Source organism: Gallinula chloropus (genome assembly GCF_964237585.1).
Source record: "Gallinula chloropus genome assembly, chromosome: 4".
In the NCBI taxonomy this organism is placed as follows: Eukaryota; Metazoa; Chordata; class Aves; order Gruiformes; family Rallidae; genus Gallinula; species Gallinula chloropus.
In genome coordinates this window covers 36329549-36356582 of record NC_140088.1, presented here as the reverse complement: position 1 = coordinate 36356582, position 27034 = coordinate 36329549, and the positions used below count along the sequence as shown (strand labels likewise).

Here is a 27034-nt window from a genome sequence, read left to right as displayed (position 1 = left end):
ATGAGTGAAAACTTGAAGGACTGCTTGATCCAGACCCAGCCTTCCTTAGGGGAGATGGTGACGATAAAAAAGGAGGCCTGCTCTCCGCACCGGGACCAGGAGTATGGACAGCCTTGGTACGCCGCTGAGCTTCAGTCTGATGTACTCTAACCCCCTTCTCTTCACTTACTGCCCCAGCTTAAAGTTGTTTTTGAGAGATATGGTTGTACCTTTCAGTTATTAAAACCCTCCCTTGTGACATCTGCGTTGAGGTGTGTGACAGGGTGGTCACCTACTTGTGCTAGGCACGTCTGCTACGTGTGCTAGTTCACATTGTGCCTTGCAGTGCTGGCATGCTTTGAGGACTGTGCCTTGCCTTTGAGCAAAATGTTTACCAGGCTGTAGCGGTGCTGCCTCTCTGCTGGTGGGAGTCCCCTTTGTGCCCATCCTGCCTGCTGTGGGACGTGCTGGGTCTGTGCCATGCGTGGAGGTGCTCTCTCTGAAGCAGCTGCCTGCTGCAGGCCTTAAGTCATCTCAGTTTTTGGTAGATTGGATGGCAGGTTGAATCATTTCTCTGCTGCAGGCATGGGGAGTAGGAGCATTGTTCAAAACCTGTTGCCCCTGCTCCTTGCTTTGTGCAGTTCCAAGACCTTTGTGGGTTAACGTCATCTTTCTGTTGTTCCTTTCCCAGCTCTGGAAGGCCTGACCCACAGTCCATGGAGGTGGAGCCCAAGAAACTGAAAGGGAAACGGGATTTGATCATGACCAAGAGCTTTCAGCAAGTGGATTTCTGGTGTAAGTGTCTTGTGAATGAGGGAAAAGCAGCTTCACCGGTTGCATAGACTTCATTCTTTCCTCGTTAGCTCCCTGCCAGTTTGGGTTGGGAGGCTGGGAAGAAAAGAAACCCAGGAGCAAATTGCATGCTTTCCTGAAAACACTGGCACATTTGGTGGGGAAACTCTTAGCCAAAAGCAGCTTGTCCATTGTGGGGTTATGCAAGAGTGAGGAGATGGGTGGAAAGCGTACCGTAAACATGAAAATACATGTGGGAAAAGCCCAAGAGTCAAAGACTTGAATTCAGAAACTGCAAAGGGAGCATTACATGGATGACAGCTCTTTCCCTTCCCCTGTATTGTGGGAAAGAAAACTGGTGCCAGTTGCATTGGCACACCTATAAAATACCAAATCATCGTCCTGTCTGGCCACAGGGAAGGTGCCTCAAGTGCCTGCTGGTGCTTTCTCTCTCCCAAGCACAGAATGACAGCTGTGCGGTGAGGATATTTGTTGTCAGGGATGTTTATTTTAGCTCCCCTCTGGTGTGTGGGGAATCAAACCTTTTGGCTAGAGGACATCTCTGCTAACAAGGGATTTGCAAGGACCCCCTAACCTCTGTCTCTGCAGGTAGTGACAGGGCCTTTCCCTGTCCATGTTGCTGTTAGTGGCAAATGTGTGTAGGGCACCAAGACTCCCACAAGCACTGGTGTTGGTTGGGCAGGTGTGGGTTGGGGCAGAGCCCTTTTTGAGAGATGTATGGCAGTACACGTGAGCAGCTGGTGAAGTGTCTATGTGCGTGGAGGCTTTGGGGAAGGTACTCAGCTGGGCTGGGAGAGGGGATGCTGTCCTGAGCACTGTGTCCCCTAGGAGGTGTGTGAGCTTGTGCAGGCATCATGTCTGCCTGACCTAACCCCTGCTCCCCTTGCACCCACAGTCTGCGAGTCCTGCCAGGAGTACTTTGTGGATGAGTGCCCAAACCATGGCCCCCCAGTGTTTGTGTCTGACACCCCAGTGCCCATTGGCATCCCTGACCGGGCAGCACTGACCATCCCGCCTGGAATGGAGGTGGTGAAAGAACCCAACGGGGAGAACGACGTGCGCTGTATGAACGAGGTGATCCCCAAAGGTCATATCTTCGGGCCATACGAGGGGCAGATCTCTAGCCAGGACAAGTCCGCAGGATTCTTCTCGTGGCTGGTGAGTGATGTGGCTCCCCTCTAAAGTGATGCCCCAGCCATACAGTTCAGAGCTGGGGGACTCGCAGGCCTGGGGAGCCAGACCTTAACCGTCTTCTTCCTTCTCTGAAGATCCTCTGCTGACCCATGGGGGTAATAGGCAAACACTGACCTGCCATAATTATGGGCAGCTTAAGGGTATATGTTGCAGTTTTGCAAGGCTGTGCTGCTGAGAGGGTTTTTGTAAGCAGCAGTTAGAGTTTTCTGCCAGCCTAAACTATAAACAACGAGCAATTCAAGGCCAAAGTCGCGGCCCGAGAGATAGTCATAGCGCCTCTGAGATTCACATATAGGAGAAAACAACCCAGAAGCAGCTGCATTTTGCCATCGGAGAAGGGAGTGAGATGTAACGAGCTGTGCAGACACCAAGGCCGGAGAAAGGCGGGGGAGGAGGCGGCCCAGGTAACCGGAGAGAAAGATGCCCCTGCAGCCCATGGAGAAACCCATGGAAAAGGCCGAGACCCCACCTGCAGCCCGTGGAGGGGCTCCGCGCTGGATGGAGCAGGTGGGGACGTAGAGAAGACATGGTGGCCCTATGTTGGAACAAGCCCTGGCCAGCACTTGCAGCCATGAAGAGAATCAGAGACACAGAGATGAGAGAGAAATATTTGCGTTGGAACAGGTTTGCTGGGGGGAGGCTTGGAATCCCGTGGAGGACTGGGACTGAGAGACATTGTAATAAAGAGATAAAGCCCTGTGGGAAGGGATTCATGTTGGATAAGTTTGTGGAGGACTATCTCCTGTGGGTGAGACCCCACAGTGTAGCTGTGGAATGAATGCCTTCCCCCCACTTCCACCCCCGGCTGAGAAGGAAACCAACTTGCAAGCGACTGACTGACGCCCCTATCTCCCAGTCCCTGCCCCCCTGTGCTGCGATTGGGGGGAAAAAGGGAGTGAAATCATGACGAGAGTGACGGCTGCTAAGTAGGGAGCCAGAGGGGGGAGGTTAGTGATATTTTAAGATCTGAGAGAGGAAAACAACTCATGAAAAAGTAACCAAGAACCCCATTTTTTCCTAGTACCTGCCGCTCTGTACTGCAGCCAGGGGGAATAAGGGAGCAAGATTATGGCTAAAGGGAAGTCTGCTTAGAATGGAGGGGTGAGGGGAAGGTGTTGCTGAGAACCCCATTTTCCCCAGTCCCTGCCCCCCCTGTGCTGCGAACAAGGGGGAAGAAGGAAGCAAAATCCTGACTAAAGTCTGCTAAGAAGGGAGTGGGGGGGGGAAAGTGTTTTAAGATCTGGTTGCGTTTGTTTTAAGATCTGGTCACACTCCCAACTCTGGTTTTCACTGTTCTTTGTAGTGTAGTGTAATAAATTAGGTAGTTTCTTTCTTCTTCGCTGTATTGAGTCTGTTTTGCCCACGTTGTTGATGACAGAGTGATCTCTCCCTGTCCTTATTTTGACTCCTGAGCCACTTAATATCTATTTTTCCCCTGTCCAACTAAGAAGGGGAGTAATAGACTGACTTTGGTGGGCGTCTGGCCTCCAGCCAGAGCTAAACCACCGCAGTATAGATATGTGAAAGGAGACCAGGTGCCATGGCACCTGAGTTCACTTCACAGCTGTAAGAATCAGAGTTTGCTTCTTCTCTCCCCTTTGCCATCCTTCCATCCCCAGTGTCAAGGGCTCCAGTACCTGCTCTGGTCATCATTTTGAGAACAGGTGAAGGATTGTATATAGGGATTGCAGAGCCCTTTCATGGGCCTGCAGCACACCCTCCCAGCCTGTTTGAGCAGAGGAGATGGCCCAGGGGGCCAGGAAAGAAGAGGAGATCCAGTCCATCAGGAAGTAATCTACATGCAGAGTCCCATCACCCGAGCCCATCGTTTTTTTACCTTAATACCATGGGCTTCAGTTAACCTGCGAGACAGACATGTCACTGGATTGAGAGAGACTAATTATTATGACAAATGAGAGGTGGAACTTGAATTATAGGTGGGAAACAATTGAGAGCTGCTGGTATGAAATGCTACTCAGGCTTTTCTGTCTGTAAAATAAATGTGTGTCTCAGCCCTACTCTGAAAGGGTTGTGAATCTTTTCTATCTCAGGACTGTTAGAAAATACTGTCAGCTGCGTCCATAGTTCTGTGATAGGGATATTTGTACATAGGCAATTTGTACACTGCCTCTTATTTGAGAGTAGCCTCCACACGCGTCTCCAAGGCAGCAACCTGTAGTACGTGGGGCGCTGACATTCATGGCGTAGAGTTTCATGTCCTGACTTAAGGCTGGAGCTGAATCTGTGATGAGAGAGCTGTAGGCCTCCTGTCTGGAGCAGCTAGTTGACATGCTGCCTCTGTTCTCTTGTTCTGCAGGTCGTTGATAAGAACAACCGCTACAAATCTATTGATGGGACGGATGAAACCAAAGCAAACTGGATGAGGTGAGTCCAGTTCTCTTCTGCCTTCCCTTTTGGGGCTCTGTCTTCCAGAGAGAAGCCATCAAACATTCCTTGTTATTTTGTGTGACACAAGACCAAACCAAAACGCCACAACTCCTTCTGTAGAGGGTGTGCTGGTGCTTTTTCAGTGTTTATTGTGATGAGTATCCTTTGGAGTGAAAATTCAATGAAAGGGACTAAAACAAGGATGTGTGTATGGAAGATGGCTAGTTTCTGGAATGAGGACAGATGGTAAAGATGATCCTATTTATCCTCTCTTTAAAATTAACAGGTCTTGCTCCATTTTTTATTTTTGGGGTTTTTTTTACTTTATGCTCAGATATTTGCAGAATGCTTTGCATTATCCCCAAGGTAGCATTTTATTCTGTTTGGGGCATTTTTTATCCTTTCCCATTTGATGGATGTTGTAAGAGGTCCTGCACTTTATTTTTTTTTCCCTCACTTTTTTTTTCCCCCCTTCTTTTTTTCCCCTCCCTTCTGGGCTTTACTTGAAACAGTTGTCTGTGGTGGCTGTCATCGGTAGCATCAGCTTTATACCGTGTTAGTAGAAACATGGGAGAGAGTTCCTGCAGCTCAGAAGGTAGAAATCCTGCGTGTGCTTGCGCTCCCTCTGCCGGCCCCAGGCCCAACGGAGCAGAACCCAAACACCAGCCAGTGCTCAAGCAAGAGTGGGGCTGCCTCTGGTTTCTTGACTGCAGCAGTAAGGGAAAATGTTTAATGGCATGTGCCTGCCAAATGTAGGTCACTCTTGCAGCCTCCTGAGGCGGAGGGAAAGCGCTGAAGCGCCTTGTGTGTATGGTGAGTCACCAGAATGGGAGACTGCTGTGGCCTGCCTCACGTTGGGACCAATCCTGCTTTCAGGGGTGAATTTTGGAAGCGATTGTTTCAAGAGGGTGTTTCATGCAGTGTGGGAATGAGCTGGTTCGTTGACCTGGATGCCTGGGGTTTTTAGTTGTCACTGTCTGAGGGAAAAGAGAGTGTGAAACACAGGTAGATGCCAGACTGACCTGGCTGGTCAGAGCTGGTTGCAACCACTTATGCAGCACTTGAGTCTCTGTGTGGATAGCAGCTGTTCTGAGACTGTTCATAAAGTTCAGCAGAGGAATCTTGTTTTTCTAAAGGAATATCAGCTGTCACACTTGTTCACTACTGGATGAGAGAAGGTTGTAGACCTGGGCTGAGCCTGGAGTTGTCACTCCTAAAAGAAGCAGTGATAAGTGGACAGACTGGTAGAGGGACATGTATCTTGAAGTAAAGACTGAAGGGTTCCGAAACCAGAGTGAGATTTTTCTGCTTAGATCTGGATCTTTACGTGATCTGGTAGAAAGCACAGTTGTGTAAAGCAAAAATCACGTGATGAACTCTTCCTCCTAGTGCCATGAACACAAGCTTGAATGTCTAGGTTTAACCCATGGCCCCAGGACCAAAGAACAGAATGTTCTTGCCTAAACTTGTATTTGCCGTGGTTAAGTCCCGAGGCGAGTGTGGACTGGGCCGTTCTGTACAGCCATAAAAGGTGAGGAGGTTGTGGTTTTGTGTAGAGGCGATGTCTGCAGCTCTTCTGGGGAAGGATATATCAAAGGACATGTGCAGGCTATACCAGTCTTACTGATCTTCCTGTTTTCACTCTTGAAAATTGCTTCTAATAGCAGCATTATGAAGAGTCTGACTGACAGTTCAAGTGGAGATGGTAGTCCTCAAAAAGCCTTGGGTTTGTTTGTCCGCAGCTTTCAAGCAGAGGTGCACTTGATATCCTATGGTAGGACGTTACCTGTCATGGAGATTACCCACAGAAACCATACTTCCAGGACGCTGTAGACAGCGCTCTTTTTGTTTTTCAGATGGTGCTCTTTGCCATCACTCACAGATGGAGTGCTTTGCAAAGCAGATCTACTCACCCTCTGGGTAGGTGGGTATGGCATGGGGAGGGCAGCTTGGGCTGACTCCTCTCTCTTCTTGTAGATCTGGCTATTGTTTTTGTTGTTTGACTACCACATCCGAGTCCATTTTCATGTTCCCACTGAGGACAGCGTGTACACTGCAGCACTTGCTGGTTTAATTTCAAGTGGCTGTTTACCCAGGGCGGCGGATGACAGGGAGGAAGGAGTACGAAGCATAGCAGATGGCATGGCGATGGTAACATCCTCTCGCCCTTTCCCTCTTCAGTCACTTGGTCAAAACAAGCCCCTGATTCTGGGAGCATGTTCTCCTTTTTGCACAAGAATAATGCACCCTTCATCTCTGTCCAGAGTAAAGCATTGTTGTTCCCAGTACTTTATGAAACTGCAGGGATGTGTGCAAACCTCTTCCCCATTTTTACTTTTTGGGGGGGGTCAGGGTGACTGATTACCATGGATGGAAGCATACCTCAAGCAAAATAGGTGCTTTCTCCATCAACTATAAACTGCTGCTGCTGCTGGAAGTTCTCGGGGCTACTGAAGAACCAGCCATTGTTCCCAGTTACTTCTGAGGAAATTCTGTTATTTAGTTGTTGGGGACCTTTAAAAAAACACAGGGTTTGACCAAAAAATGAAAAGTAATGAAAGTAATTCAGGAAGTCTGGGAAACATCCCTCTTACGTGTATATAACACTTGGCTGAGACTGAGGTGCAGGATAGGAAGCACCAGCAAGCTGGAGGTGCTAAACCAAATTGTTGAAGTGTCTTGTGTGTGGGATTTCCAGGCTAGTTCTGGCATTTATAGTCTGTATCCATTCTTATATGTGAGTATCTGAGTTACTGGGATTTTGGCACAGTTCAAATTCATCCTTTCCCTCAGCTATGTGAAACAGCTGGAGCAAGGCTGTCTCACTTCTTTCTTCTTTACTTTCCTCTCTGCCTCCTTTCCCCTCCAAACATAGCAACAAAGAGGCTGCAGTGTGCAAGGCTGTTCTGTATGTCTTCCTGTCTCCTTAGAATGGAGATGGCTGCGATTTGATCTGCGCAGTAACAGGGCTTAGAAGGAAGCTACAATGGCCTACTCAAAGCAGAACCAACTTAGATCAGTAGATCTTTTAAGTGCTGAGGTGCTGTTTCAACTTCACAGGACCTTTTAATAGCTTTTTTTTTTTTAAATGGGGTTTAGTGTGGCTGCCCATGTGTTGGGGGCGGGTAGAAGCCGACAGCCTTCACATAAGTCATTTTGCTGAACTTCATGAACTGGTCTCTGCTGCCTCGAAGGAAGTGCAGCAAACGACCTTCCGCTGTGCAGGCTGAAATTTATGCAGAGTGGAGAGGGATCCTGAAGTACTGTAGGACTGTGATCCCTGTAAAACAAAAACAATATCCCCAGGCTCCAAAGTGGTTTTATATGCTTGCTTCTTAGAGGCCAGGAAGAGTGGAGCCAGCTGATACCTTTGTGGGATGATCATTAAGGGCCTGCTGATCACATAGGTTACAACATCGTGTGTTTTTGAAGAAATAGCTGTACAGCCTCGCACTCACAGATTGACCTGGGCTGAGGTGTGAATTTATAGACCTGCAGCTGGGACTCCTCAGAGCTTGCTAAAACTCCCGCAGCGTCCCCAGAGATGTAGTTACAAACATCAGAGACTGCTCCTAGAGGCACCCTGCATCCTAGAGGAAATGCACGAGGGGAAAAAAGATCTGACAGTAATACTGTCTGCATTTTTATGAGGAGGAGGTTAATGTGCCTGCTGGGAACATAACATGTAATTGAATTTGCAATTAAAACCGGCCAGAACTCATTACTCTTTGCACGGTGAGGTTTCTGTTGGAATACTTAAGTTGTCTTAAATAGTTTTGACCCAAGTCATGCTGGAGCAAATGAGGGGAAACCCTGAAATCTGAATATCCAGGCCTGCCACAGGTTGCCCTAAGTGCACTTGGTAGGATAACCAGTCTGGGAAGAGCAAAAAGATGTCTCAGTCCCCATCAGCGCAAAACACTTTGCAAAATCCTGTTCCTCCTTTTGACCAGAACAGCGTGCCAGTGGAGATTTGTTTGCAGCACATGGAGGCACCGACAGCACTGTGCAGCTGTGGGCACCTCTGGAGAACAGACCTGAAGCCCAATTTTGCTGAATGTGGTAGAAATCCAACCGCGAATGTTTCCTTGCCCAGTGATTCGCGTAGCCTTTCCTTCCTTCCTTCCTTCCAGGGTTCAGCTGGGACAACTCCTTTCTCCTTTTAAGTGTGGGTTTTCTTTTGGTTTTTCCCTTAAGGTCAGTGTAGCGAGTGCTTTGCCGGCTCTGCATCATTTCATTCTCATCACCCCTAAACACTCCTTCTATCTCTCCGTAAGTGAAGCTCCAGTATCTCAAGGATGCATTTATGTTTGTCCCAGTGAAATGCATCTCTGTGCACTTTGCTCCCCAATCTCCCTGGATTTGTGCAGCATTTCCTACTGGATTTCCAGCTTTATCCAAGGTTACCAGCTGCTGACACTGATGGAGGACACCGTGTCGGTGAGCTTCATTGAACAGCAGTGTAACAGCACTAAGGAAAAACAAGAATATCTTCTGCCTTTCTGTGGGTTTTTCTTAGTCCACAGCCCACAAGCGCCTTTCACATGAGAGCACCCCAAACCACCTCTCTTCTGCTGCGCTGTGGCAGCACTGAAAGGCACCCAGCTCTGAGGAGGTGCTAAGGAGGGCCATCACACATGTGAGGCAAGTAGGAAGAATGCTGAGGACTGGGCTTATACCAACTTTTCAGAAAGTATTTTGGGTTGGCTAAAGTCTGCCTGTGAGAGAGAGAGAGAGCATTCAGCCAAGATTTTAGGATTAAATGCAGTATTTTGAGAGAGGAGGGTCTCACCTGTTCCAGCTAGAGTTTATTACCCAAACGTTGCAAAGATCCTAGCAGTAGGTCCCAAATTAAATAAAATCAAAGATGCTGTCTCCTGGTAATACTATCTACTGTCTATTACTAGCATATAGCATCTTTGTTTTCACGTTTAATTTGTGACCAAAAGCAGAAAGAAAACTAACACATGGGGAAGCCAGTACATTTTTCCATCCTATGGTGTCACTTCAGAGTTACAGTTGTTAGATGGCCTAAGCATTAAGATGTCGTACTTCTTGTATGCTGCATCTTAATATCCTTTTTAAACATTAATTTTCTAGGCTTGTAGTGACAGATTTATTAGGGTGGTTTGTATTAATGCTGCAGTCAGATGAGCGTTGTGCTCTGTAACTCTGTGCTCTTGTAGGTTTCTGAGAACTTCCTTTTAAACTATTAAGAACTATATGATACGAGCACCAGAAAGGTTGACCTTTTGCAAAAACATTCCCGACATCCCTGTTATTAATTAATTGTTTGAGGATGTGTAAAAGTGGTCTTTTGTAACAGGTAGTGCTAGAATAACAATTTTGGCATTTTAGTTCATTCTGGTGTAATTCAGATCAAGGCGTAAGCTAAGTTTTCCCGGCAGTTCTGCTCCTCCGTGGCCTCTGATCTCTTCCGTGCTGTTCCGTGTGCTTATACACATGGGTCCATTGCCCAGGCTGCCAATTATTCCCCTCCCTGCAATCCTACCTTGTTTATGTGCAAAACTACATGTTCACACAGTTTGTTGTCTCCTTCCCTATTGAATAGATCTGCTGCCTTCCCTCCCCCCACCAAACGAAGCCCTATTTAAGACTAGTGTTTTGTTTAGCTTCAAAGTTTCCTTCAACTATGACTGGAAAAATTAACACACACACACACACAGAGACACCTCTTTGGCCAAAACTGCTTGTTCTCAGGAGGACTGCCTCTTCTCCCTAATGGCTGAGGCTGAGGTTTTTGTTTGAAGCTCCGGGAATGGGGAGCAGGCTCCTGTCAGCAGCAGTGACAGCAGAGCCTAGCCAGGAAAAGCAAGTGGGTGGCCTCATTCATTTTGAGAACAATAGGAAACAGCAACCATTTCTGAGTGAAACAAGAGCTTGCTGTGAAGCAGACAAACGCTGGATGTACCATACCCCTGGCGCTGAAGAAAAAGACTTTTCCTTTGGAAATGTGAGTTGTAGAAATGGCCCTTGAGTCTAGTTGAAGTCTCCTTCCCCTGAGAAAAGTACAGTTTGATGTAGCCTCTGCTTGACGTCCTGCAAATTTTAACAGAAAGGGTGGTGTGAAACTGTCTGTTGCGTGTCGTGCCAGGCAGAGCAATAAGATACGTTTCAGGCCTCTAAATTTCTTGAAGAATCCATTTTTTGAGCAGTGTCACCTTAGGAGCTGATTCATCTATGGGATTGTGAGTCCTCACACTTTTTTCTGTGCACAAACCACAGCAAGTAGTGCGAGGCAGTGCTGAAATGCTCGTACGTAAGTCAAGGCATCAGACAAAGTGTAAAATTCCATTCTGAGTGTAAAGCTGAGAAGGCTCCTTCGCACTAGTGTCGCTTGGTGTTGTGTTTTCTTTTTCTTAAGCTTGAAAATTGCCTCTTAAAAACAAAACAGCTGCCTTTTCCTGGTGCAATTGAGGAAAACTGAGAGGTTGTTGTGGGTGGGGGCAGCCGGATCTCACCGAACTCCTCTGCTCCAGTGCCACACTGGCCAAGTGGTTGGATGCAGGGGGGTGCATTGCACTGATTTCCTTTTACCCAATTGTGCTTTGTGGGATGTTCAACCCAAGGAACATGGCTGAACGAAAGAGGAAGCCCAAGTTTTCCAAGGAAGAACTGGACATTCTGGTCACTGAAGTGACCCGAAATGAAGCCATGCTGTTTGGGAGGGAGACAATGCGTCTATCCCATGCTGACAGGGACAAGATCTGGGAAGGCATAGCCAGGCAGATCACATCAGTCAGCCAGGTCCCCAGGTCTGTAAAGGACATTAAACACAGATGGGACGACATGAAGAGAAGGACCAAGGACAAACTGGCATTCATGCAGAGGTCCCTCTCCAGCCCCGGCAGCACGGGGCGGCCCTCGGCCGTCGTCCTGACCGCCCACGAGAGAGCCATCGAGTCGACACTGCATTCGTCACGCCAGATGCACGGCTTCCGGAGAGCGGATCTGGACGTGGTTGACAGCCTGTCAACAAGCTGTAAGTATCATTGCCTTAACACCTCTTTGTCTTATGTTTGCCTATCTCAGTTTGACACCAGAAGAGCATTGCGCGTTTTGAGATGCTGGGTTGCCTGTCAAGCCAGGTCCTACTGTCGTGTTCGGTTTCAAGACAGCCTGCTCTGGTGATCATGGAGTGTTGAGATGGATTGAGGGAAAGCTGTTTCCAAGTTAAGATCATCTTCTTTATCTGTTTGTCTAGTCTTTTTCCATACTGTCTTCTAAAGATAGACATTGTTCAGATTCCACTTTCTTAATGGGTCCTAAGCCTGAACTAATCCTACAAGTGAGGGAACATCTGTAATTGAAGCACAGCTACCTCCAGCCTGCAAAAAAAAAGTGTTTGAGAAGGATTAGAAGTTGTTCATCTTTCATGCACACCAAGAAAGCAGCAGTGCTGACAGGCTGAGAACCATGTGCTGCTCTCTAACAGATCACTGCATGGTAACCATCTTCTGGGAGGGCTGCTGAGGGGGCTCAGGGATCACTGTGGTTATGCTCTGAGGCCAGGCCAGTGATGGTTTCTCACTACCGGTCTGAAGGCTCAGCACAAGTGCTGTGAAAAAGGTAGATGATAATGATCCCCTTCTTCAGTGTTTTTTTTTTTTTTTTAGGAAACTACTGTCCCTGCTTTCTAAGTTAGTATTTTTTGCACCACATCTTTCAGGCACCTTCCAGTGCAGAACCACAAGCTGCTTTATGCAGGTTCTTTTCCCAGCTGCGTACATGAAGTTTTCTTGTGTGAAGGTGCAACTTCTTGGTCTGTGAGCTTTTAGGCATACAAAGGAGAGAAAGAAGGGCTAACCTTTTGGGAAGCGAGCCAACTAACACTTCACAGGTGGCACTGTCCTAACACATTAGGTCTTACCTTGTATCTGAAGTAATGTTCTTAGTGGGAAAGCAAGGACAGAAATCTTCAAGAACTGGCAAAGTGGGACTTGGTATCATTTTTGCCTCTACCTAGGAAGCCAGTACCTCTGTTTCAGCGACAGAATGAATCCAGCTTGTGCAAAGAGAGAGCGGGCAGTGGCAACAAGTGAAATACTGTCTCTTGTCATGCTTGATGTGCCTGTCCCGGTGAACTGGCATATCACTGGATATTTATCAGACTGAGGGGAACTTTTGCATGGTGTTCTGCTTTGGTTTTGGTTTTGCATCAAGTGTATTTGCCCAATTAATACAGGGTCCTGTTGCTGCCAGTTCTCTTAGTGATGCCAAGCCACGTAGTGGCCTCCCAGTACAGCCTCTGTGGGCAGCAAATACTACATCTATTCTCTTGTCAGTGCAGAGGATGCAAGAAATGGCACGGGCACAGGGTTTTGGCACGAGGAACTGAATGTGTCAGGGTGTGCCTGGACTGGACCAAAGGCCAGGAGCCTTTGTCCCTCCAAAATGTTGGAGTGCTCCAGCTAGTTATGGTTTTGGGGGAGGGGAGTCATTGCTCCTTTTTAAAATGGATTTATCTTCTAGTAACGAACAATGTTGCATCTAGGATATAATGGCAGTTTGGATTCCTCCTCAGTTGATGGGTTCACCTGCTATTCAGGCCTGTTATGGCTAAGCTTGTCACGCAGAAGCTAATGTTACAGGCTTGTCTCAACTGGCAGACTGGGGGAGGGGAAAACCCGTTTTCTGTGTGCTTTGAGATACCATGAAACAGAATTCAGAGTTGTGAGGGATTTCACATTAATAATTCATACTTCCTCTTCTGTTTAAGCTGATGAAGATGAAGAGATGCCAGGCACTTCTCAGGAACACCGTTTCTCATCGCTGCAGAGGGCTGGTACAGGAATCAATCATCTTTCCAGGCCCTCCTTCCTCCATAGCTCTTCCTCATCAGAGCACTCGGAAGCTACCAGCCAAAGGCAGGAACTGCACCGTCCAGCCCCGCACACCACCTCGTCCTGCAGACCCCCGCACCCCCGCACAAGAAGCCCGCCCCTCTCCAGCTTCGATCGCCAGCTTCTCCATTCCCACATGCAGCAAACAGATCTGTTCAGGCAGTTCTGCCAGGAGCTGGTGGCTATTCACAGAGACATGGCAGGCAGCATGCATGTCATCAGTCAGAGGATGACTGACCTCACCAGCCAGGTTGGCCAGATGTGCCAGGCCCTGTCAGAAATCCGTGATGGGGTCCGGGCTTTCCATAGAGTAGAGGATCCTAGTGTCATGCAGGGGTCTATTCTGCCAGCTGCTTGCTCAAAACAGCCCCCCAAGCCCAGTGCAGAGTCTAACCAAAACCCCCCAAAACAGACTCCTCCTGCTCGGACTACCAGGTCACGAAAAAGAAAGCACCATTTTTAGTCTGCTTCATAGAAAGTAAAGAAGGGTGCTCCTTCCTGAGCTGCTGCATGCCCACTTGGCCTCTCTATGTGTATCAGTACTCTGTGGGGAAGGCCAACAGCCACCCCAACCTTTCCTTCCCCCTGCTAGCTAGCAGAGCAGTATGAATTATGGCAGTTGAATAGTAGGGCTGGTCCTCTGCAATGACAAAGAGAAATAGTAAATCTTACAGAGCTTGGGCTGTAGGACATCTTCCTGTTCTTAGAGGTTAGGAGTTTCCACTGGCTTCCCTGTGCTTTGCACGTTCTATACGCTGAGAGATGCAATAGGAATCATTGTCTTGATCTCTTCTTGTGCCTGTGAAACTTATTTACTGAGACGTTGTACTGCACAGCTCCCTCTGCAATTAACCCACAAATTTACCCTCTGATTGCCTTCCTGTCACCTTCCTGCCAATTAGTATATATATGCACTGCTCAGAGATGTATTCTTACAGCTCTAAAGACTCCTAGTGCTCATTACTTCTGTCTTGCGCCCAGCAATAACGGGCAACCCAGGGCTTACTGTGACTTATGCACAAGTTTGTGGAGATAGGTGTAAATGCAGAGCTTGTGCAGGGAAGGGGAGAAGGCACGATGCTGGAGACAGGAGGGTAGGTCTAGGCTGCTGTGGCACGTGCCTGAATCCTGCAGTACCACATGCACTTATATCAAAAGAGTTTAATCTTTGTCTGCTCCAGACTGAGCCCCCTACTTACCCTTCACAATCGCAGCTAGAATATGATGATTTCAAAATGCAGCAACATTTAAATGTATCCCATTGTTTTCTTGCATGTAGTAATCTTCGGTTTTGAACAGCCTCACCCTCTTCAGAACGTGAGAGTCTGCACAGAAACAAGGGAAGATGTAGGGCCTGCTTCTGACCTCGGGAGCAGTTTGGTTTTGTATCCCTGTAATTCTGTCCATTTCAGTACAGTTACTTTGCACTTAGTGTTATTTAGTATGGGATCTGTACTGTGTATCTCCTATGAAGAGTTTACAATCTAAATTCAAAGCTACAGAGGCTAAAATCCTAGACACACTGGTTTTGTACTGCTTGCTTTCCCCGAGGGGGCACAAGAAAACTGTGTCACGACGTTGGAATTGCTTTGGTGCTGCATGAGGTGTCCATGTACAACCCCGATTCTGAACCTAGGCTTTAATAATGTCACCTCATGTGCTGATAACATATGTGTGGCAGCTTTTTTACGTCTGTCTTCTGCTTGATTTACACATCTGCACCTAGTGTGCTGCCCCCATCTCTGGAAAAACCTGGACCATTATCATGTCATGCTGCAGCAGGGAAAAGGGCTGAGGTGTTGCCACGCACAGATAGCACACCACTGCTCTCTGGGCTGTCTTATTGTACGTGGAGTTGGGCTGCAGGAAACTAATCAAGTTAATATGAATGCCTGTTGTCATGCCATGTCTACGGACTTAGCCAAAAACTTAGGTAAACTTCAGTGGGAGCTGAACACAGGCAGCACAGGGTAGCAGAAGGATGGCTTGGTTTGCGTGATCTTGAAGGATCTTCCTTAATCTGTCTGACCTGTCCTTTGAAAGTGTAGTGCGCTGGTTTCTCTTCTGGAAAGCTCACTGTATGTCTGCTGTGTTGGGCATTCCTGACATGCTTTTCCTTTTTTTCTTTTTAATTGTTCTATAATTCTAATTCAAGTAATTTATTTTTAGTGGTGTGATTAAAAGGCCCTTGCTTGAGGAAGTTGAGGTCTGGCAAGGAGAAAAAAAATGCCCGAGGAATGACCCATACTGGTTTCATGCACAAGGTGCTCCTTGTAGTGCCAGACCAGGGCCGTACTCACTCACCTTCCTCTGAGAATGTTGTTTTACTTCTGTTGAAACATTTGTATTCTGCAAAAGTCACAGTCTCTCTTCAGTTGAAGGGAAGACTGGGAAATCTCATAGAAGAGTTCTATGAGATCTAATTTATGAATCACAGAGAACTGAAAAAATGGTGATATGTTTTAAAGGCTTTTTTGAGTCAATACAGTGCTGCTGCTATATATTAGAAGGAGGTTTTTATATTTTTATAATATTTGGTCCCTGCTGATGTTGTCCCATGGATATACTGATAGGATTAGCTCCTCTGGTGTTGTCTGAGGGGGCCCTTCCAGGAACCTTCAGGTCTGCAGAGGAGGAGACTCCTGCAGGTGCTGGGCACTGAAGGGAGTCGGCATCGTCGCTGCCATCAGTTTGCCCACACAGGTGTATTCAGAGAAAGAACCCCATTTTCCTGGCACAGGATGCGCAGCCTTCAATGCAAACCCCCAAAGGTTGGGCTTTGCTCAGGAGAAAGGACCTTGTACTATAAACTGCCTGATGTCTCCCCCAGTTTCCTCTGTGGACTGTTACAGATTGGCCCAGATCTGGGGATCTATCTCCTGCCCTGTGTAGACGCTGCGGTGGAGTGGCTTTTCTGTACTGGCACACAAAGGATACTTCCTCCTGCACCCATCATATTAACTGGCTGTTGAAGTAAGTTACTCATGTGAAAGCAAACTGCTGTGCTCAACCCCAGTATGTCCATGTCTTGTACATGCTGCAAATAATTTCTCCCTTTAAAAATATTTTTGTTAAGAATGCAATAAATATATAACACTTTTAACACAGCTGCTCTTGAGTCTTTTGTTTCTCTCGTATAATGTTTGGCTGAACTGGTAACAAGCTGAGGATGGGTGCTGGGTCTCCTGGGAGGGGCACTCGGTGTTGGAGGGCCGTGGCAGGGTTTGCAGGCACGGCACCTCATGGAGTCTCTGCCTGGGGTGGTTGCAGCTCGCTTGCGTGGGATGTCCTGCCCTGGCTCTGCACCTGTGCTTGATTTGGGAAAGGTCAGTGGCCTTTTCCCTGCAGCTTTCTGCCCTAGCAGGGCCTTGTCAGAGCACCCCTGGGCCCCGCCAGAGGGTGAGCAGTGTAGGGGACAGGGAGTAGGCATGGGGCAAATCCAGAGTGGGGGAGGCAGAAGCCTGAGCCTCCCTCCAGCTGCAGGGCTTTCCTTCTTCCTCGTTGTCTCCCCTGGTAGCTCTGTCCCCCTCCTGGGAAGGAATGGTCCCAGCAGCCAAAAAACACCTTGACATTTTTCTGGACGTGCTCACTGGGCCATCCCAAAACCTGGCAATTTGGATCACCTGAGTGAGCTGTAGCTTAGGAAAATGGGAGACAAGGATTTTTTTTTGCTGCTGGCTAGAAAGGCTAGAAAGGAGCCCCTGTGAAGCAAGAAGCTGTGTCTCCGGCAGCCATGGGGTTGATCCAAGTTCCAATAGCTGCAGATGGGTCATAAATGGTCTCCATAGGTGCAGAGGCCGGTCCTCTGAGTAGCCTGGGCAAAGTCTGCCGTGTTCTTGAGCCTGGTTCACCCCAGGACATGAAACAACCTATTTGCAGCTGGTGGGAATGCCTGTCTGCAGGATCAGGAGCAGCTCTGGGTGGCTGGCTCTGCCTCGATGGCAGTCCCAACCCTGCTCTTCCTGTGGGGTCACGGTCCCTTGGGAAACCCTCTGTGCAAAGGGGGGGCCATGCCCATGTCTGCACAGTGCTTGTGTCGGCCTGTCCTGAGCATCTAAACTGGGGTAGCCTTGCTTCAGCTCAGCTTGAGTGTTTGGCATTGTCAGTGGGACTGGCTGTGTTCCAGCCTTCACAGGAAGGGTTGCTCGGGACATGAGCCCTTCAGCCTGGGGAAGGTAGATAGGTCACTGAAGGCAGACCTGCACCACGTCTCCTTTCCTTAACAGGCAGCTTGTGCCCCCACCTTCCCAGGCAGGCTGCTGGTTTTGTGGAGTGACTTCCTCTGCCCTCAGGAAATCACCTGCCTCTAACCCGTGGTGTGCAGTAGCAAGGGCTGTCTTTGAGCAACAGGTGGAATTAGGGTTTTCTGTGGTCCTTCCTAACCTGTGACATTTGTGCCCCTGGGGTCGCTTTCACTGGAGCTGGGACTGGGCAGCTCTGGTTTGGGAGTGGTTCATTTTTGTGGATGATCCCATCCCCGCGTGTGTTTCCTCAGGGAAGTACTACAGAGGTAAAGCTTCCTTGCAGAGCATAAACCAGGCATTTCCTACCAGCAGCTGTGAAGGAACGTGTCAGTGACTGGATTACTCCACAACTGTCAAGAGCTTTCCTAATACCTCCTGGTGAATTGGTTGCTGCAAGACACTGCTTGGGAGCGGGTGGCCAGGCAGTGCAGGGATGCAGCACCCTACTGCCTGCCCTCTCTTTCCAATTCCCCACTGTGCTGGGACAGCTCTGGGCAACAGAGCTGAAGGACACTCTCGGGCAGAAACTTGGAGGGGTTTATGGGCAGGAGGAGAGCAAACAGCAAAAGCATGCTCATGCTTAATAAACTACTTCATAAGAAAAGTGAGCCCCGGTGGGAACAGTTACCCAGGCTTTCCCCACACAGAGCTGTGTGGTAGAGAATTTTCTAAATCTGTCAAATGCAGCCTGCTGGGAACGTACTGGGATGTCCTTCTGCTGCCCCGTGAATTCCTCAGTGCCACTGGCTGTGGGGATGCGAGTGCCATGGGGGTGATAAATCTCTGCAGTTAATTGGGCTCCTTTGCTGGGGCAGCCTGATCTCGTCATTGTTCCATGGTGTTTGGGCGATGGGATGCGGAGCAGCCATGGGGGCTGTACTAGGCAGCATCCTGGCGTTTTGCTTGGAGTGGGAAGAGCAGCTAGGATATCCTGTACTGCATGGCATCAGACTGACAACAGCACATTGCTTTATCTCAAGGGTTGTGTATCTTGTGGCTGGCTGAGTCACTAACACCTAGACATGACAGCCTGCCAGTGCTCACTGTGCTCCATTGCCAGAACTCCTTCCCACCGCCTTGCTCCAGGCCTCCGTTCCTTCTCAAGTACACAAACTAGTGGTTCAAAAGTTCCTTTGTTTTGCCATCAAAAGTAAAATTAAGGGTTAACAAAAGCCAGTGTTGGGCTGGTCTTGGCAGTGCCAGAACCTGCTGTTTTAATAATTGCTGGAGATTGCGGAGCATCCTGGGTAGCACACATTAGGAAAAATACAGCAGGTTGCCGGCACATGCACAGTTGCTTAACATTAAAACCAGAACTGCTGGAGCCTCAGGCAGTCTGAGACACCACAGGCTTGTTTTCTGTGTTTTGTGGGAAGTCTCACCAAGTTTATGACCTTTGTGTGTTGGATCACATGCAGGTGGGGTTGTGTCTCTCTCTGTGTGTGCAGGCAGCTGGAGAAGGGGAGAGTGGTGAAGGAAAAAATGATGGCTGTCTTAAGCCAGAGAAATACCTGTGAGCTCTAAGGGAACATTTGGGCAAGGACTGGTAGCAGATGTCGTAGGAGTCATGCGCCGCTTGCCTTCGTTAGTGTTACTGTGGCAGGGAGTGCTGAATAGCCAAGGGAAACCATTTAAGAGAAGAAAAGACTTTTAGCTGCGAACTGTTCAGATCTTCTCTTGAGTCTGTACATACCATAACAGGGCCTCCTTCTGGTCCTGGGTGGATGTTATGAGCTCATGTTGGTGGCACCTGGAACCAGTTTTACCAAGCTTTTTCTGTGACCTCTAGCAATAACACAGGGAATGTAAGAGCAAATATGATCCTAGATTTAGATCTCTGCCTTACCAAGTTGCACAGAGGACTGTTTGTTTGGAGTGCGAATTAATACATTTATGTTGAGCTGAAATTTAGCTGGTTTAAATCAGGAAAACAAACCCCATGCCCAGAAAGTGATCTTTCTGCCAGCATTGCTGGGAGATCCCCACGATGTGGTACTGGCATTTCCTGAGACTTGCAAAGCTGCTTGCATTGTTATGTCACACCCCACTGAACATCCTTCCACTACTTGCAGGTCCTTGGTTTCCTTTTGGACAACCAGGTAATACCCATATGTACATTAGGTGTCCCTGTTCCTGCCTCGAGTATCTCAATTCTGCTTGCCCAAGAGGAGAGAAGGAAATTGGATTTCTGCTAAAAAGGAAGATGGTGGGTTTGGGTAAGAGACAGGCAGAAGGCCCCTGCCATATTCCAGATGCTCTTGAGAACACAGGAGGTAGTCCTGGGATGTGCACTGATGGTGGGGCATGCAGAAGTTCCTTGTTTCCATTGCTAGGCAAAGAAATATATACACATGAGAGTCTGTATCACCATTACTGGCAGAGATACTTCTTCAGATTGGATCTACATTGTTGCCATCCCTTCCCCAACAGAAATGGACCCACTGGCTTGGTCTTTCCTGGGTGTCCATGCTTGTTGTCCTGTATCTCTGGCAGTTTGCACACCATTACTTAAAATTCCATGCTTTCCAGTCTGGCTGTGTTGATGGCTCTCTCTGAAGGTCATTCTGACTTCATTGTGGTTGTCATCCTGGCACAACATGGGAGGGGGGCACAGGAGCGAAGTTTGTGCTTCATGCCTGCCTTGTCACCTCACCCTCAGGTATGTGATCATCTCCCGGGAGGAGAGGGAGCAGAACCTGATGGCCTTTCAGCACAGCGAGAGGATTTACTTCCGTGCCTGCCGTGACATCCACCCTGGGGAGAAGCTGAGGGTCTGGTACAGCGAGGATTACATGAAGCGGTTGCACAGTATGTCCCAGGAGACCATCAACAGAAATCTCACAAGTGGTGAGTCCCTTCCCTTTCCGCTCTCTGCCCCCATCCCCTTGGGCTGCTCCCCTTGTTGGACCGAGTGCGGTGGGTGAGGAAGGTGATGCGCAGGCTGTGTGAGCAGAGCTGCGCTTCTAGAAGCAGAGCACCTCTGCATGAGAGCTCTGCATGGCCTGGATGGATGGGTGTGCAGGAAGAATAATGTAACCGCTGCTACAGAGATCACGAAAGAAAGATTTGTGCTGTGTCATGTCGTGCCGTGTGTCATGTCATGTTTGTGCTGCAAAGCCCTGGGATCACAGAGCTCCTCTGTCACAAGACTTCCTGGCCTGAAGATTGCAAAGCTGGTGGTCCCATAGACAGGCATTATTTTCCCCTTCTGAACCTGCTGCTTTCTCTGGCTCCTGCGAGCAGAGCAGCTGGTTTGAGGGAGCACTGTCTGGTTTTGAGTGCATATGAAAGACAGATTTCCTTGGTGTGTTTGTATGTCCGTTTTCCTCGCTTAATTTATCTCCTCTTTCTTCAGAAAGATAATTTGGGATCAGCGCGACATCAGCTAGAGACTCCTTAGTCTCACAACCTTAGAGTGCATGTACAACGTACAGGAGGCTTTTTACTTGTCAAACTGATTCTTCCCTGGACAAAAATTGTTATCTTATCTTAAGAATAGCTGTGCTGGAACAAACCCAGCAGTCCCTTAGGTCAATGCAATGTAAGCACTATAGGAAGCTTTAGAGGAGGGTGAAACTCCTTAATGCATCTGTTCATTTATACAGTGCTGAGACCTGAAGTTAATTAATGGCATTTCTTTCCAGGCCTAGCCACAGAATGGCAGGGCTTCAGAGGGGCAGCATTGCTAAATCTAACTTCCTAATTAAGATTCCCATGTATATTATTACACAGCTGCTGTTGCTGCCTTGACTTGGTAAAAGGTGTCTCCTCTCTAATCATGGAGTGGACGAGATGTCCTGAAAAAGCTGGTTATCCTCTGTCACCTTGGAGTTACTATGCACTTGCAGTGTTGCATCTTACTGGCTGTACTCGGGCAATTCCCACTTCAGAATTAACATTGGTATGAATGTGCTTTTCTATGTTAATGATGATCACTGAGTCATTTGGTACAGGCTGCAGTGATTTCGCTGCACCCCACACACGTCAGGTGAGCAGATGGCTTAGTACTTTCTGAAAGTATGGCAAGAGAAAGACCATGCCCTTGGAGGGGCACCAAGGCCACGAGTGACGGCCCTACCACACAGACATGCCTTTTAATCATGGTTTGACGTGGCTTGTGGGAGCTGAAATGGTAACTCACATCTTGCTCCATGCTATGAGTGCGGTGAAGATCTGCCTCTGGGCTTCTCAGGACCTGCCGTAGCCTAACTCACGCTCAGGTAGAAACCCACATGGCTGCGGACACCACCCTAGAAACCCCCTTACGTCTTGGTGAACTTACTGTGCAGCGTGCTGGGCTTAGCCTGCCTGTGCAAAGAAGTGCACTTGGGCCACTGCAAGAGACAGCACAGCCTCAGCTGGGAGGGCACTGGGACGCAGTCAGGGAGCAGCACCAAAACCTGTTGAGTCACTTTCTATTGAAGAGATTTCAAATCCCCTGCAGACAGCCGGTGGAGTGAAGTGGCACGCCTTATTAACTCGCAGAAAAATAACATGGTTCCTGGGGGTTGTTTCTGTCGGTAGCTTCTGACCCGCCTCATCAGTGGAGTTGAGACCAATGATCCAAGGGATCGTCTAGCTATCTCTAGCTTTTCCATAAGGCTGAACCACTTGGTTGGTTGGGGGAAAAAAAGTCACTGAGAAAGAAGACAAATGCGTTTGCTAAACCCCTACCTCGGCCAGTAGTTGCTATAATCTGTAACAGGGTAAATGCTAGGGCAGAGACTCAAAGCTCTGCCATAGACATTCCTCATCAGTGTGCGGAAAATGAGATCTGTTGTTACGGATTCACTGAAGATGTGGCTGGGTTTGCCAGCCAGCACCCAAACCCAGTGCAGAATCCCTGCCATTCAGGCCAGCCCTTTTCACGGTGCCTTACTCTAACTGTTTCGAGTCTCAAATCTTTTCTGCATTCTTAGCATTGCTCTCCTTAGAGAGGGAATGGTAGCTTTTGCTCCGTAACTCTTATGAAAGCATGAATACACTTTAAAAGCAAACAAAACCAAAAATCAGCATAAAGCAGCGTCTTGTTTGGGAAGCCATCAATGCTTGAAGTTATTTACAAGATAGAAGAATGATGGAAATTGAGCCAAACCTATCGTCTTTTGAATTTCCAGGTAAGGAAATCTGGCTATTCCCTTTATTTTAAGCAATATAATAATTTGTATGAGGTTGATTTTATTATTTTCTTTTTTGTAAACCACTGAATGGCCACCCTCTAGACTCCACAGGGAAAAGCTAAGATGTTCCATCCTTGGAGGGCACTCACCCATTGTAGCTCAGTTGACAATGGGTACCTTGGGGTTTAAGAGCGCGAGTTATTTTTACGCCTTTACCTTTGCGTTTCTGGAGCAGCCTCCAAACTGAACAGGAGTGAAGGGGTTTGCAAATACTGTGCCACGTGCACAGACACTGGGGTTGTCATGAAACGGTCTGACTCTCATGCTGCACTGCTGTACTTGATACCTTTTACCAAGTCAAAATAGGCACAGGTCTTCCAGCCAGCCCGAAATGGCGCTTGAGCTCTGAGCGTTAGGTTCCACCACAATTCAGTCATTCACCTTGTAGTCTCCTTCTAGCACAGGTTGGTTCTACCTTTAGGTTAAACAAGCTGTAGTTTCTTTTCTCTTTAAAGCGTGTGGGTCCTACTCCGCTGTGGCTACCCAGGACTGTCTCTGTTTTGGCAGATGAGCCCATTAGCAGGGCTCCTCCTCTTGCGGGCCTCGGTTTCCGCTGAGTTTGTCAGTTCCCTGGTTTGTAACGCCATGTGCAGACCTGCAGGGATACAGCCTGCCTTTTTGTTCTTTTTTGTTTATTTGAGTTTTAGATTGAGGGATGTTGCTCGGTTCCTGGTGATAATCCCCACCCCTCGTTTTCCTTTCCAGGGGATGGAAAGTTGCAGAAGGAAAAGTCAGAGAAGAACGTGGAAAATCAGGAGGACTCGAGGGGGTCACTCCAGCTCACCACCTTAAAGCAAGGGAAGAGCCCCTACAAACGCAGCTGTGATGAGGGGGAATCCCATCCCCAAACAAAGAAAAAAAAGATTGACCTCATCTTCAAAGATGTCCTGGAAGCTTCCTTGGAGTCCGCCAAATTTGACGAGAATCAGTTAGCAACGGGTAAACAGCTTTCCATCAGAAAAGCATCCAGATACCAGGCTGAAGACATCTTTGAGAGGTGTGGCAGTGCCATGCAGCATGGCTCCCTGAACCTCGTCAGAAACCAGAGCGAGGGGGAATGGAAGGTCCCCCATGGTTCCTCTTTCAGCTCAGCCAAAGAGGTGGGCATCCTTGAAGATGAGGAAGAAGAGCCTCTGTCACTCAAAGCAGACAGTCCGACCGAGCTGTCGCTGGCCTCTGCACAAGGCAACTCCCATGAAATCCCCACCACCTCGTTCTGCCCCAACTGCATCCGGCTGAAGAAGAAGATCCGGGAGCTGCAGGCCGAGTTAGACATGCTGCGATCTGGGAAGTTACCTGAGCCACCCGTGCTACCGCCCCAGGTACCTGAGCTTCAAGAGTTCTCAGACCCCACAGGTAAGCTTTGCCAAGTAACAGCATTCTCCAAACCCTGCCTAAGGAGAGTAGTGAGATTCCTGTGTGCTCTCTACCCACCTAAAGCATTTTGCTCTGAGTATTCAGGTGAACACGTGGTTCTGTGGAAGGTTCGTTGTCAGGTTTTGTGACTGGGTGGGCCAGGAGCTGACACAGCTGTGGGCACAGTGGAAGACACTGTCTGGGAAAGACTCTGTATGACAACTTGCTCTATTTGTTGCCATTGTAATTGATAATGCACTGCCAATAAAAGAGACATTCCATTGCAGACAGTTTGTTTGCTGTATTTTTGATGCATTCTCTTGCAGCGGAAACCCCTCCGCAGTGCCTCACACGCTACTGAGAAAGTCCGAATGGCTCTGTGGTAACACTGGAATGCGCGCTCTTTGTGTATGAAACCATGTCCCACTGTGTCCCTTTTTGGAAAGCCCTGTCTGTTTCCTCCACTGCCTTAACACAACCATATGTCCCTTGCTGAAGATATGTTTCATTTCCTCCAGGAACTTGCTTTCAAGCAGCAGCCAGGAGCCTTCACCAAAGGAATGTTTCAGTCGCACCATGTATTGTGCAAGTGGCCAGGCTGTAGTGTCATTTCTTGCTGTCCATTGTGGCATGTTGGAAACAAAGTTTATATGCAGAAACATTGATTTATTTTCCCTTCAAAGCGATGATTCAAATTCTACCCATAGGTCTTTGTGGGCAGGAGAGAGCCGGTTGTGGCCAGCTTGTCAGGCAATGCTGTACTGTCACCAGTAGGATGCTTCTCTAGCTTAGCAACTTTGTAAATACCTTATTTTTTTCCTTTTTTCTCTTTTTTCTTTTTTTTCTTACAGCTTCAGAAAGCATCATCTCTGTTCCCACCATCATGGAGGATGATGACCAAGAAGTGGATTCTGCTGATGAATCTGTTTCAAATGATATGATTGCTGCTACAGACGAGCCTTCTAAGATGTCTTCAGCGACGGGCCGGAGGATACGACGGTTCAAGCAAGAGTGGCTTAAAAAGTTTTGGTTTCTGCGGTACTCCCCGACCTTGAATGAAATGTGGTGCCACGTCTGTAGGCAGTACACAGTGCAATCCTCTCGGACTTCGGCCTTCATCATTGGCTCAAAGCAGTTCAAGATACACACAATAAAGCTCCACAGCCAGAGCAACCTCCACAAGAAGTGCCTGCAGCTTTACAAGCTCAGGATGCACCCAGAGAAGACGGAAGAGATGTGCCGAAATATGACCCTGCTCTTCAACACAGCCTATCACTTGGCCTTGGAGGGCAGGCCCTACTATGACTTTCGGCCTCTAGCAGAACTACTGAGAAAGTGTGAACTTAAGGTGGTGGATCAATACATGAATGAGGGAGACTGCCAAATCTTAATCCACCATATCGCCCGGGCTCTTCGAGAGGACCTGGTTGAACGCATCCGACAGTCTCCTTTCCTCAGCATCATTCTGGACGGGCAGAGTGACGACTTACTCGCAGACACGGTTGCAGTTTATGTGCAGTACACAAGCAGCGATGGGCCTCCGGCAACCGAATTCCTGTCTCTTCAGGAGCTGGGCTTTTCCACAACAGACAGTTACCTCCAAGCACTAGACAGGGCTTTTTCCAGCCTGGGAATACGGCTGCAGGATGAGAAGCCAACTATTGGCTTGGGAGTTGATGGTGCTAACATTACTGCCAGCCTGAGAGCCAACTTGTTCATGACAATCAGAAAGACCTTGCCCTGGCTACTCTGCCTGCCCTTTATGGTGCACAGGCCTCATCTGGAAATTTTGGATGCAATCAGCGGGAAAGAACTCCCGTGCCTGGAGGAGCTAGAAAACAATTTGAAGCAACTGCTCAGTTTCTATCGTTACTCTCCCCGACTCATGTGTGAGTTGAGAGTCACTGCTGCCACCCTGTGTGAGGAGACCGAATTCTTGGGGGACATTCGAGCAGTGAAGTGGATCATTGGGGAGCAGAATGTGCTCAATGCTCTAATCAAGGATTACCTTGAGGTTGTGGCTCATCTCAAAGATGTAAGTGGCCAGACCCAAAGGGCGGATGCTTCTGCGATTGCTTTGGCTCTTCTGCAATTCCTGATGGACTACCAGTCGATTAAACTCATCTACTTCCTGCTGGATGTGATTGCTGTACTTTCACGCCTTGCCTACGTCTTCCAAGGGGAGTACCTTCTTGTGTCACAGGTGGATGATAAAATAGAGGAGGCCATCCAGGAGATCAGCCGACTGGCAGACTCGCCAGGGGAGTACTTGCAGGAATTCGAGGAAAACTTCCGTGAAAGCTTTAATGGTATTGCTGTGAAAAACCTACGGGTGGCTGAAGCCAAATTCCAGTCGATCAGAGAAAAGATCTGCCAGAAGACCCAGGTGATCCTAGCCCAAAGGTTTGATTCCCGTAGCCGGACATTTGTGAAGGCGTGTCAGGTATTTGACCTTGCAGCTTGGCCCAGAAGTACTGATGAGCTCATGAGCTATGGGAAGGAAGATATGGTACAAATATTTGAACACCTGGAGACGGTCCCATCATTTTCCAGAGAGGTTTGCAGAGAGGGGATGGACACCCGAGGGAGTCTGCTCATGGAGTGGCGCGAACTCAAGGTGGATTATTATACCAAAAATGGTTTTAAAGACTTGCTCAGTCACATCTGTAAATACAAACAGAGATTCCCCCTCCTAAATAAAATAGTTCAGATCCTCAAAGTCCTTCCCACCTCATCGGCCTGCTGTGAGAAGGGGCGCACCGCCCTGCAGAGAGTGCGCAAAAACAACCGCTCTCGGCTCACGCTGGAGCAGCTCAGTGATCTTTTGACGATTGCCGTTAACGGGCCGCCCATTGCCAACTTCGATTGCAAAAGGGCGCTAGATAGCTGGTTCGAGGAGAAGTCGGGAAATAGTTACGCGCTGTCAGCCGAAATGCTGAGCAGGATGTCGTCTCTTGATCAGAAGCCGATGTTGCAGAGCATGGACCATGGCTCTGAGTTTTACCCTGATATTTAG

The 27034-nt window shown here is 48.4% G+C and overlaps 1 protein-coding gene across 1 annotated transcript; it reads left to right on the top strand.

The window, feature by feature from the left end:
- On the top strand, positions 1 to 27034 carry PRDM11 (PR/SET domain 11; the record flags this gene model as incomplete). The annotated part of the gene is made up of 7 exons (XM_084263112.1): positions 1 to 116; positions 671 to 774; positions 1688 to 1950; positions 4304 to 4371; positions 20142 to 20329; positions 23368 to 24018; positions 24870 to 27034. The coding sequence occupies 7 exons, from the start codon at positions 1 to 3 to the stop codon at positions 27032 to 27034; spliced, it is 3555 nt and encodes a 1184-aa protein (XP_084119238.1).